General features: G+C 46.4%; 1 protein-coding gene across 1 annotated transcript in view; it reads right to left on the minus strand.

Moving 5' to 3' along the window:
• STXBP2 (syntaxin binding protein 2) overlaps positions 1-12,895 on the minus strand; it is a 68,815-nt gene that overhangs the window by 18,826 nt on the left and 37,094 nt on the right. The window contains exons 7-14 of the mRNA XM_069766844.1: positions 6,309-6,457; positions 5,340-5,424; positions 4,941-5,071; positions 4,287-4,394; positions 4,149-4,206; positions 1,163-1,228; positions 661-741; positions 176-314 (exon numbers count right to left, since the gene is read on the minus strand). Coding sequence (XP_069622945.1) covers positions 176-314; positions 661-741; positions 1,163-1,228; positions 4,149-4,206; positions 4,287-4,394; positions 4,941-5,071; positions 5,340-5,424; positions 6,309-6,457 — 817 coding nt within the window. The remainder of the gene's footprint in view (positions 1-175; positions 315-660; positions 742-1,162; positions 1,229-4,148; positions 4,207-4,286; positions 4,395-4,940; positions 5,072-5,339; positions 5,425-6,308; positions 6,458-12,895) is intronic.

The following is a 12,895-nucleotide window of genomic DNA, read 5'->3' on the forward strand; positions in this document are numbered from 1 at the left end:
TTCTATTCTAATAAAGATTGTTATTTGATGTTTCTAATACGCGTTTGTTTATATATGATTCTACCTTCAGTGTTAGTAGTGTCAGCCAGCTTTACTTCTAGAAGAGACTCTCAGAATTAAATATTACTATCGTTCGATACAGTGACAAATAGCAGACCTCCGTGTTGGCACATACCGTTCTTCAGATAAATGTATAGCACAATAATACGGATTTTATCATAAGGTTTGACCGCCGGATCCAGTAGCACAGGGACGATTATCTTCATGGGGTCCTTTAACTTCTCACCCTCAGCATCGGCGCCCATGGCCAAGTCCTAGAAGAAGATGGATGACAGAATTTAGGTGTTACTTGAAAAATGCACGCTCAGACCTAACTCCAATCTACATGAAGGCAAAGAGAGACCCTCTTGCCCCCTGGGCAGGCAAGGCGGGTTTTCGCTCTTGGGGTTGGGTGATCCATTCATGACTGCACACGGGCATGTAGACACCATCTTATGTGATCCCATAATAATTACTAATACCAGAATGCTCCTCAATACACGTAATCTACGCCCCCTATACATGTCTCAGTTGTCACTTTCTTGTATGAACCCTGTTCACATTTATCCAAAATGGCCACAACTGGTCAGCTAACCTCCAACTGGTGACGTGAAGACGTACCTGTTCCACAGCGCACAGTTTGTCTATACCGCCTTTGAAACGCTTCATGCAGTCCTCTGCCAGGTGAAGGTGTGTGGAGTACTGCGACAAGAAAAAAAAAAAAAAAACACACTACAAAAGTAAGACATTGGCCTTCGTAAAGATAAGTCTGTTCTACACAATGGAGCAAATATTAAAATAAAAGCGACATCATGAACATCAGAGACTGTTACAGTCATTTCTTCCTGAATCCAGGGGAACACAGGAACCTGTCTTCATGTAATCACGCCCTTTTACCAATTAGAGAGAAAAGTGCGTAACATTGGGGTTTTTTCCTCCCTATTAAAGTTTAAAGATGGAATTCGGGGAGAGTTCAGCTCTGACGTTCTCATGTGTGGCTGGACTATAATAACGGCTGTAACTCAGGATCAGCACAAGATCATATATCTAAAGATATTTTTTAATTCTCTAGTCAAACCATCCTTTACATGTAATGGTGTACACACCACTGGCTAGGACTCACCTTATTTAATTCTTTCTGATATTGTGGCATCTTTTTCAGTATTTGAGACAAGTCTTTGATGTTGGCCTTCGAATAGAAAAAAATATATATATACACTGATCTAATTTACAAGTACAAAACACAAACACTGGGGAAGTATTGGAAACTATGGTATAAAACAGGGCTTTGGAGTCAGAGTTGGAGCCCATTTTGGTGGAGCCCTCATGGAAATTGAGGAGTCTGAGGTTTGGCTTACCAACTCACAGCCCTGGTATAAAAACACTAAACTCCTGAGCTGTGAAGGATGAATATAAAGAGACAAACCACAAGAGACAAAGCTGCTGGGCAACAAGACTGGATTTCTGACATTGGATTTAGATCTATAGATCCATTCTTGAAGCCTGCAGAGTGACGGAGACATTTAGTCGTACAGCTCCTATACTCCAGTGATGGCTGAAACAGTCAGAGGTTGCAATAACGTTTCCACAGGCTTCAGAGGAGCTGTAGGGCAGTGAAGTATTGGCGAGGTGACAAGTAGGGTGGTAGATGTGGGGTGGTGTAGAACTGGAGAAGACACATACAGCGGTAGACAGATGTGGAAGGAGATGCAGAGCAGTGCAGAACTGTGGAGAGGACATGTAGGGTTGTAGACAGATGAGGGAGGAGATGCAGGGCAGTGCAGAACTGTGGTGAGGACATGTAGGGTTGTAGACAGATGAGGGAGGAGATGCAGGGCAGTGCAGAACTGTGGAGAGGACATGTAGGGTTGTAGACAGATGAGGGAGGAGAGGCAGGGCAGTGCAGAACTGTGGAGAGGACATGAATGGTTGTAGACAGATGAGGAAGGAAATGCAGAGCAGTGCAGAACTGTGGAGAGGACATGTAGGGTTGTAGACAGATGAGGAAGGAGATGCAGGGCAGTGCAGAACTGTGGAGAGGACATGTAGGGTTGTAGACAGATGAGGAAGGAGATGCAGGGCAGTGCAGAACTGTGGAGAGGACATGTAGGGTTGTAGACAGATGAGGGAGGAGATGCAGGGCAGTGCAGAACTGTGGTGAGGACATGTAGGGTTGTAGACAGATGAGGGAGGAGATGCAGGGCAGTGCAGAACTGTGGTGAGGACATGTAGGGTTGTAGACAGATGAGGAAGGAGATGCAGGGCAGTGCAGAACTGTGGAGAGGACATGTAGGGTTGTAGACAGATGAGGGAGGAGATGCAGGGCAGTGCAGAACTGTGGAGAGGACTTGTAGGGTTGTAGACAGATGAGGGAGGAGATGCAGGGCAGTGCAGAACTGTGGAGAGGACATGAATGGTTGTAGACAGATGAGGGAGGAGATGCAGAGCAGTGCAGAACTGTGGTGAGGACATGTAGGGTTGTAGACAGATGAGGGAGGAGATGCAGGGCAGTGCAGAACTGTGGTGAGGACATGAATGGTTGTAGACAGATGAGGGAGGAGATGCAGGGCAGTGCAGAACCGTGGAGAGGACATGTAGGGTTGTAGACAGATGAGGGAGGAGATGCAGGGCAGTGCAGAACCGTGGAGAGGACATGTAGGGTTGTAGACAGATGAGGAGATGTAGGGCAGTGCAGAACTGTGGTGAGGACATGTAGAGTTGTAGACAGATGAGAGAGGAGATGCAGGGCAGTGCAGAACTGTGGAGAGGACATGTAGGGTTGTAGACAGATGAGGAAGGAGATGCCGGGCAGTGCAGGACCGTGGATAGGATATGTAGGGTTGTAGACAGATGAGGAAGGAGATGCAGGGCAGTGCAGAACTGTGGAGAGGACATGTAGGGTTGTAGACAGATGAGAGAGGAGATGCAGAGCAGTGCAGAACTGTGGAGAGTTTTGTGGGTGATGTGATAACTTTAGTGGATGGACAACCAGTGCAATGACTGGCACAGAGTTGAGGTACCAAGTGTAGCAGCTGGACAGAAATACGACTGGCTGCTGCATTCTGGATAGATTGGCCAGGGGAGGGTTTAATAAGAGGGAGACTAGTAGAGCGATGCAATAATACAGGTGAGAATGAACCAGTCACAGTAAAAGTTTTTGCAGTTTCAAAGGTGAGAAAAGGTCAGATTCTGGAGAGGTTTTTAACATGCAGGTGACATAAGTGAGTGAAGGAAAGATCAAGTCAAATGTAACCCGAAGACAGTGGGTGCGGGAGGAAACACGAGGAGTTCCATTTTGGAAAGATTCAGTTACAGATAGAGGACGGACATGATGTGAACAGAAAGTTACTGGTATTTCGTAGTAATGCAGGGGTGATGTCAGAAGTAGAGGTGTATAATTGGGTGTCAGCATAGAAATGGTACTGAAAACAGAATCTACTGATGATCTGTCCAATAGTGGTCGTGTATAGAGAAAAGAGGATACGGCCTAGGACTGAACCCTGAGGAACCCCAACAGTACAGGGAAGAGGAGAAGAAGAAGAGCCAGCAAAAGATACAGTGAAATAGAGAGATAGGAGGAGAACCAGGAGAGAACAGAGCAAATTGGAGGATACTTCTAGGATGGGTACTGAAGTAAAACATGCCTGATCCTTCTCAGCAGAGATTCAGGAAGCCTCCATAAATATCACTGGTAACAGGACATGCCTAGACCAGCAGAACCTTATGACTTTGCTTAAGGTGTGGAATCAATACATAATTAGTAGGTGAAGGAGTTTGTATGTTCTACTTGTGTTTGTGTGGGTTTCCTCTGGGTTCTCCGGTTTCCTCCCGAACTCCAAACACATAATGCTAGGGAACGTAGATTGTGAGCCCCAATGGGGACAGCGATTATGTCTGTAAAGTGCTGAGGAAATGAATGGCGCTCTATAAGTGAGTAATATACAGTTACATTAATCATAGAGTAAAACAAATTTCAGTTGAATATGCAGATTGCAAAGGCACAGATGCCGCCCTTTTACTCATACCAGTACTTTTAGTATTATTTTGGCATCCTCTAAATGGTAAAAAGACATCATCGGTCATCCTCCACGTCATCATCATCTAATTACCTTGTCCGTCGTCATTCTTTTACTCTCACAGAAAGTTCTCAACAATTCTGTCACTCTCCTGGAAAAAACGAGGACACTTTAGAAAAGTCCCCAAGGCTGTATACTGCAGGTACTGAATTATGAGATGTGGGGTCTTACTTAGACACGTCGGCGATGTGCATATGGCGGAGACCCACCCACAGGTCATCATCCTCATCCAGAAGGACCTGCTTGTCACGAGAGTCTCCAATACCGGTGGTCTCATAGCTGTGAAGAATAAAAAATAGGAAGGAAATATCACAAGATATGAAAAAGTTCTGTTGCTAAATAAGAACCAACAAAAATAAGAGTTTACATGTGGGGCAATGAGCGCTCAATTGGGCAAACATCGCCATGTATAAAAGTTCCTTTATTACTTTGACAGGATGACTTACAGATTACTGGAGGTCCAGCAGCTGGGACCTCAACCAATCCCATGAACGTTGCTCTATAGCGCCCTGTCTGAATGGCACGGAGGATGAGCACGGCACCTCCATTCATTGTCTATGGGACTGCTGAAGATAGAGAATGGATAGAGTAGAGATGTGCATGCTCGACCTCCGCTCCAATCATGTGAACAATTAGCCGGTTACCCCCCATCCAACTACTACTACTATCCTAAGAGGGAAAGTTACTGCACCGAACACACATAACTGGACAGAAAAAAAAAAGCTGTCCAGTGTTCTACACAGACCCATCTGCTAGTAAGGAGAGAGCTGATGGGACCCCCTACTCAGTGATCACACGTGATGAGGGGGGACACATTGCACCTACTGGTATATGTCTTGCTGAATATCTAGGAGGTCATAAGCCATGGCCTGAAAGGTGAGCTCATGCAGGAGAGGAGACACCGGGTCGTAGCCACGATCCACAATCAGGAGCTGGGAGTGGGACTTGTCAGGGCCCTGGGATGGGAGAGACAAGGGAGAAATGGAGGGAACGGGAGCAGCAATCACACAGGAGACGTCCGGGAAAGGCTTGGGGGGCAGGAACAAGCAGCATGGAGGTCATGGACAACATGGACCTACTAACGCCAGTGAGCGATACCAACGTAGGACATGTGTGCCACCACCAACGGGATACATGTGATCCAGGAGAACAGATGGGTTTCTGTTTCTCCGATGTCTTCTTCAGAGTAGATGATACCGACCAAGAGCAGGACGGCCATCTTACCTCCCCCATGCTTGGGTTGTCGGCTTTGAACGCATTCAGCCTGTCTTGCACCATGTGAGCGAGGGTGGTGTTGTCCTCATAGCCGCTGAAATAGAAGAAATCAAGGATTGCAAGGCCATTAGAACAACTGAGTTAAAGGGGTTGTCAGGAATTAAAAATAGGCTCTGAAAGTAGCAAATATAGTGTGTAAGCATATATAAATCCTTATACCCCAACCACCATCATAATCCAACAGTGTAGCGGTACGGTCACAGGCATCCATGTAGTCACTCCAGATAATTACTGACCCGTGGGGTCCTGTGCCCACATGCAAGCAGCACTCTGAGGCTAGCGATTGTCTGCAGTGGTCATGTGGATGCATGGCATGTCAACACTTCTGCTAAGTATAAGACTTGTGGGCATCTCTGGAACTACACGGGATTGCAGAGGTGTAATGCAGCATAAAAAAAAACCAAATACAACAAAACCGCATCTTGCTCCCGGGGTCCGTCCTCAGTGCACCGAAATCCCTGGTTGCACAGATACCAGTCCAGTGGGCGGTTCTACTAGTTACTGACAGCTAACTGCATGCACAGGCATACAGGAAGACTGTCAATCACTGAATAGGACCCGGCCCCTGGACTCCTATACATACTAAACACCAGGGATTTCAATGAATCAAACAAAATTATACTGAATCTTTTCCAACAATCACAGATTTCATCTAGCTGCATAAACAATGTGATTGGTTCCCTTTAAGTACAGGTCTTAAAGGGAAACGGTCACAAAAACAGACCCCTAAGGAATAGGGCATCAGCGTTTACCACGGCTGCAATCAGTGCGTTCAGCCCACGCGGTGTTTGAGCCGGACTCTTCTCAGCATTTAGGGGACTTTTCTCATCTATCATCATCTGACTTGGACATATGAGGGTTCTAAGGACAGATCCCAAAATGATAGAATCCTGTTCGGCACCGTGACCGGGTACTTACCTGCGGTATCTGACAGCTGGGTACTCCTTTAAGGTCTCACATAATGTGGCGATCTGTTCGGCCAGCGTTTCCAGACATCTGTTACGAACATCCTTTTCTACTTTGCTGAACAGCGTGTGGAAGGAGTCCTTGGCATCCAAGCAGTAGACCTAGGAGACAGAACCGGGCGATCGGAGCGGCACTGGATGCATAACGGACAGCTTCAGGATATTGGAATATTAAAAGGTTTATTCCCAAACTAACAAGCTATCCCTCCCCGACCTATACAGTAAGGTATAACTATACCCTGGTATAGATCTACTAATCTTTCAACACAGAGCGTATATTGAACAATGTAATCTCCTTCCGGCAGTCCTCTGGGGGCTTTTGTATTACAAAAAAAAGATTCTTGCACCATGTATGGTCTGCTGTGTTTGCCTATGGTTATGGTGGTGGCTTACTGTGCTTGGTAATGGCAAGAATGGATAGGCAATGGTGAAATCCAGCAGTCCTATCCTTTCCCTGGCAGCTGAGAGTCCGATTACCACTTTAACATTAGATGGTGACTTGTGACCATACACACAAGACTAAAGTTGGCTCAACTCACCAGACCATCTAATGTATAAGGGGGACCAACAAATGTCAGAAAGAAGAATCTAGCCGGTCGGATTCCCAATGGCCGATCCTTTTGTCCCCTCATAGCTTAGGTCTTCCTGAGGATTCCAGCATTCATAGTGTTGGGGCCAGCAGTTTCTAGGGCTTTGGTTTGGACCTTTTTTTATGGCATTTACATGGATTTCTCAAAAGGATAAAAAATGGCAGGATAAAAAAAAAAAGAGGAGATTTTTGTGTACTCACCGTAAAATCTCTCTTAGCCTCTAATTTGGGGACACAGGACCATGGACACCGGACCATGGGTGTTATGCTGCTGTCTACTAGGAGGCGACACTATGCATAATCTGAAAAAAATTTAACCGTGGCTCCTCCTCTGCAGTATACACCCCTGGACGGCGACAGCCTTCTCCAGTTTTGTGCAAAAGCAGTAGGAGGAACGTGACATGAATAACATAACCATGCCTATAAGAAGGCAACTATGTACGAGCTCAAGCAAACAATATGAGAACTCGACAGTAACAACGGCCCGGAAGGGCAAGAGGGTGGGAGCTGTGTCCCCCCAATTAGAGGCTAAGAGAAAGATTTTACGGTGAGTACACAAAAATCTCCTTTACTCTGTCGCCTCATTGGGGGACACAGGACCATGGGATGTCCCAAAGCAGTCCCTGGGTGGGAAGCAATGGACAAATATTGTGCAGACAGGCCGCTACACTTGGGGCACCGCCGCCTGCAGAACACATCTACCCAGGCTCGTGTCCGCTGAGGACTGGGTATGAACCCTGTAGTATTTAGTAAACGTGTGTAGGCTAGTCCAAGTGGCTGCCTTACACACTTGTTGTGCCGAATGGCCCAGGAGGCCCCTACCGCCCATGTAGAGTGTGCCGTAATACCGGCTGGAAGAGGAGAATTCTTAAGGCGGTAGGCCTCTTGTATGGTGGATTTGATCCACCTGGCAAGGGTAAATTTGGAAGCTGGCAGACCCTTGCGGCCGCCTTCCGGAAGAAGGAAAAGAGAATCAGACCTCCGGAAGTACCCAGTCCTAGACACATACTGTATATACTCGAGTATAAGCCGAGATTTTCAGCCCAAATTTTTGGGCTGAAAGTGCCCCTCTCGGCTTATGCTCGAGTCATGGTCGGCGGGTGAGGGGGGGGGGGGGGGGAGGTCTGTCGCATACTTACCTGCATCCGGCGCTCCTGTCGCTGTCCCTGCCTGTCCCATGGTCTTCGGGTGCCGCAGCTCTTCCTCTGTTCAGCGGTCACGTGGGACCGCTCATTAAAGTTATGAATATGGACTCCACTCCCATAGGGGTGGAGCCGCATATTCATTCCTCTAATGAGCGGTAACGGTGACCGCTGACAGAGGAAGAAGCTGCGGCACCCGGGGACCATCTATCCGGGATAAGGAGCCAGGGACCGCGCCGGAGCAGGTAAGTATGTCATATTTACCTGTCCACGTTCCACCCGCCGGGCGCCACTCCGTCTTCCTGTCCTCTTGCTCTGACTGTTCAGGTCAGAGGGCACAATGACGTACTAGTGTGCGCGCCGCTCTCTGCCTGAACAGTCAGTGCGGAGAGACGCCGAGACGGGACGCTGAGGAGCTGCGGGCAGCAAGAGAGGTGAGTATGTCGGGTTTTTTTTTTATTGCAGCAGCAGCATTATATATGGGGCACATCTCTATATGGCACATCTATGGGGCAATAATGAACGGTGCAGAGCATTATATATGGGGCACATCTTTATATGGCGCAATAATGAACGGTTCAGAGCATTATATATGGGGCACAGCTTTATATGGCACATCTATGGGGCAATAATGAACGGTGCACAGCATTATATATGGGGCACATCTTTATATGGCACATCTATGGGGCAATAATGAACGGTGCACAGCATTATATATGGGGCACATCTTTATATGGCACATCTATGGGGCAATAATGAACGGTGCAGAGCATTATATGGGGGATCTTTATATGGAGCATCTTATGGGGCAATAATGAACGGTAAAAGACAGCACTACAAGAACCAAATAAAACTAATATAAATTTTTATTAAAGTAATAATAAAGGAACAACCCCCGGAAGAAGGCACCGCGCCGAAACGCGCGTTGGGGCTCGTGGCAGTGTAGTTCTCCCTTCAGGTATTATGATTGATTAACTATTTGTTTATCTATTTCACTGTTTATACCTCTATCAGTCCTTGGTGTGCATGTTTACACATATGTCGCACTGATGCAGTTTAACCATTAATGTATCATTGCACCCTTGGAGGCTGATGTTACATGATGTGCAGTACTATATAGCACATATTCTACTACTGTATGTAACTTAAGGTGGTGTTACACCATCTACCTGTCGGCACTACACTGCCACCTATTGGTGATTATTGTCTCATCCTGCTTTTCGCTGTTTATATTCTCATGTTGTTCCTTTATTATTACTTTAATAAAAATTTATATTAGTTTTATTTGGTTCTTGTAGTGCTGTCTTTTTCGGCTTTCTTGTTCACTTATTGGTGCACTGAACCATTTACATATGTCCACGCACCCTTGGCATGTTTGGTTAGTGGTGCATGTATGGTCTGGCATATATGTTCAATAATGAACGGTGCAGAGCATTATATGGGGCACAGCTCGAAATGGAGCATCTTATGGCGCACTAATGAACGGTGCAGAGCATTATATAGGGCACAGCTTTATATGGAGCATCTTATGGGGCAATAATGAACGGTGCAGAGCATTATATATGGGGCACATCTTTATATGGCACATCTATGGGGCAATAATGAACGGTGCAGAGCATTATATATGGGGCACATCTTTATATAGCGCAATAATGAACGGTTCAGAGCATTATATATGGGGCACAGATTTATATGGCACATCTATGGGGCAATAATGAACGGTGCAGAGCATTATATATGGGGCACATCTTTTATATGGCACATCTATGGGGCAATAATGAACGGTGCACAGCATTATATATGGGGCACATCTTTATATGGCACATCTATGGGGCAATAATGAACGGTGCAGAGCATTATATATGGGGCACATCTTTATTTGGTACATCTATGGGGCAATAATGAACGGTGCAGAGCATTATATGGGGCATCTTTATATGGAGCATCTTATGGGGCAATAATGAACGGTGCAGAGCATTATATGGGGCACAGCTCGAAATGGAGCATCTTATGGGGCACTAATGAACGGTACAGAGCATTATATGGGGCACAGCTTTATATGGAGCATCTTATGGGGCAATAATGAACAGTATTGGAGCATTATATATGGCACAATTGAGGTCTCAATTAATTTTACTTTTATTGGTATCTATTTTTATTTTTGAAATTCACCGGTAGCTGCTTCATTTCCTACCCTAGGCTTATACTCGAGTCAATAAGTTTTCCCAGTTTTTTGTGGCAAAATTAGGGGGGGGGGGGTCGGCTTATACTCGAGTATATACGGTATATACGCAGTGCCCTGACAAGGTCAAGCGTATGCAGAGCCTTCTCCACTCTATGAACCGGGACCGGACAAAGGGATGGCAGTGAAATTTCCTCATTGAGGTGGAAGTGGGACACAACCTACGGAAGGAAGGATGGGACCGTACGGAGAACTACCTTGTCCTGGTGAAAAGCCAGGAAGGGCCGTCTGCAGGAGAGTGCTGTCAGTTCAGACACCCTGCATAGCAAGGTGATTGCCACCAGGAAAACCACCTTCTGGGAGAAAAGGCGGAGCGGGACCTCTTTAAGGGGTTTGAAGGGTGGTTCCTGAAATGCTGTAAGGACCAGGTTGAGGTCCCACGTTTCTAGTGGTCGTCTGTAGGGGGGAACCAATCGGGAAACCCCCTGAAGAAAAGTCCTTACTTGCGGCTTGGTAGCAATGCGCCTTTGAAAAAGCACTGAGAGGGCTGACACCTGGCTCTTAAGCGAGCCCAGGGACAGCCTGGCCTCCAGACCCGACTGAAGAAAACCAAGTACTTTGGGTAAGAAGTAAGGGAGTGGAGTCTGCCCACGAGATTCGCACCAGGTAAAGAAAGCTTTCCAGGTACGGTAATAGATCTTGGCAGAGGCTGGCTTCCGTGCCCTGATCATGGTTCCAATGACGTCGGGCGAGAGCCCTGCCTGGGTAAGAACCCAGGTCTCAAGGGGCACACCGTCAAATTGAGAGCCCCTGAGTTCTGGTGGTAGAACGGGCCTTGTGATAGAAGATCGGGGGCGGTCGGGGAGACGCCAGGGGGAGTCTACTGTAAGTTGTACGATGTGTGCCAGTCCGTTTCGATTAGGATGGTTGGAACTCTGTTGTGAATTCTGCTTTTGGGTTCCCTCCAGTGGTTGTAGGTGGGAATGCAGTTGTCTCTGAGTCGCAGTCCTGGCCAGGTGTATCTGCTGATTGCAGATCTGACTGGGATATTTAGGTGTGCAGGATTCATTAGTCCTTGCCAGTTGTCAATGTTTCTTGTGAAGTGTTGGATCACTTTCTGGCTGTTTCTTTTTCTGTGGCACACATGCAGTGTGCTTATATTCTGTGCTATTCATTTGTTTTTCTCTTGTCCAGCTTAGACTGTGTCAGTGTTTTCTCAGTCTTGTTGGATTCTCTGGAGTTGCAGATATACGCTCCACATCTTTAGTTAGATGGTGGAGTTTTTTGTATTTTCTGCTGTGGATATTTTTGGAAGGATTTTTAATACTGACCGCTTAGTATCCTGTCCTATCCTTTCCTGTTTAGCTAGTGTGGCCTCATTTGCTAAATCCTGTTTCCTGCCTGCGTGCGTCTTTTCCTCTACTACTCACAGTCAATATTTGTGGGGGCTGCCTATCCTTTGGGGTTCTGCTCTGAGGCAAGGTAGAATTCCTATTTCTATCTTTAGGGGTATTTAGTCCTCCGGCTGTGTCGAGGTGTCTAGGTTTTGTTAGGCACACCCCACGGCTACTTCTAGTTGCGGTGTTAAGATCAGGGTTTGCGGTCAGTATTGTTACCACCTACTCCAGTGAAAGTTTTCATGCTGCTCCAAGGTCACCTGATCATAACAGAATTCCCTCTTGCTTGATCTTCCTCACCACCCTGGATATCAGGGGGAGAGGTGGAAAAATGTACAGAAGCTGGAACTGGGTCCAGTCCTGACCCAGAGCGTCTGCTCCGGGCGACTGCAGATCGTGTGCTCTGGCCATGAAGTTGGAGACCTTGGCATTGAAGTGGGATGCCATTAGGTCCACATCTGGGGTCCCCAGCGATGGCAAATACGATACACTTTATTGATCCCGTGGGAAATTATGGTATCACAGCAGCACAACTTAAATCATAAAAAACATAAAGGAATTACATAGTTGACATGACAGTTTGTTGACAGAAGAACATTATACATTAGAATAGGACATACACAACGAGTGAACTGAAATGTACAGAAATAAGTAGATTTTCACCTTGGTGGTTTAACCCTAATGTTATTATTGTACATTCCCATGGCAGTTGGCACAAACGATTTCCTATATTTTTCCTTCTTACACCTCAGAAGTATTAGCCGGTTACTGAAGGTGCTCTTCTGTCTCATGAATAGCTCATATAATGGATGTGCATTATTGTTCATAATTGCCATACACTTTTTCAGAGTTCTTCTCTCCACTACCTCCCCAAAAGAGTCCAGATTACAGCCCACAGCAGAACTTGCCTTCTTGATAATCTTATTCAGCTTATTAGCATCAGAGGCCCGCACACTACTACCCCAGCACGTGATTGCAAAAAAGATGGCACTTGCCACTACAGATTGGTAGAACATTTCTAACATTTTGCTGCACACATTAAAAGACCTCAGTTTCCTTAGGAAATACAATCTGCTCATCCCCTTCTTGTAGACAAACTCTGAGTGGCATCTCCAGTCCAGTTGCTATCCAAATGGACCCCCAAATATTTGTAACTCTCCACCTGCTCGACCTCCTGACCTGCAATAGTGATCGGTAAGCATTCCAACTTAATCCTGCTATAGTTGGCCA

Source organism: Ranitomeya imitator, chromosome 4, assembly GCF_032444005.1.
Source record: "Ranitomeya imitator isolate aRanImi1 chromosome 4, aRanImi1.pri, whole genome shotgun sequence".
NCBI lineage: Eukaryota > Metazoa > Chordata > Amphibia > Anura > Dendrobatidae > Ranitomeya > Ranitomeya imitator.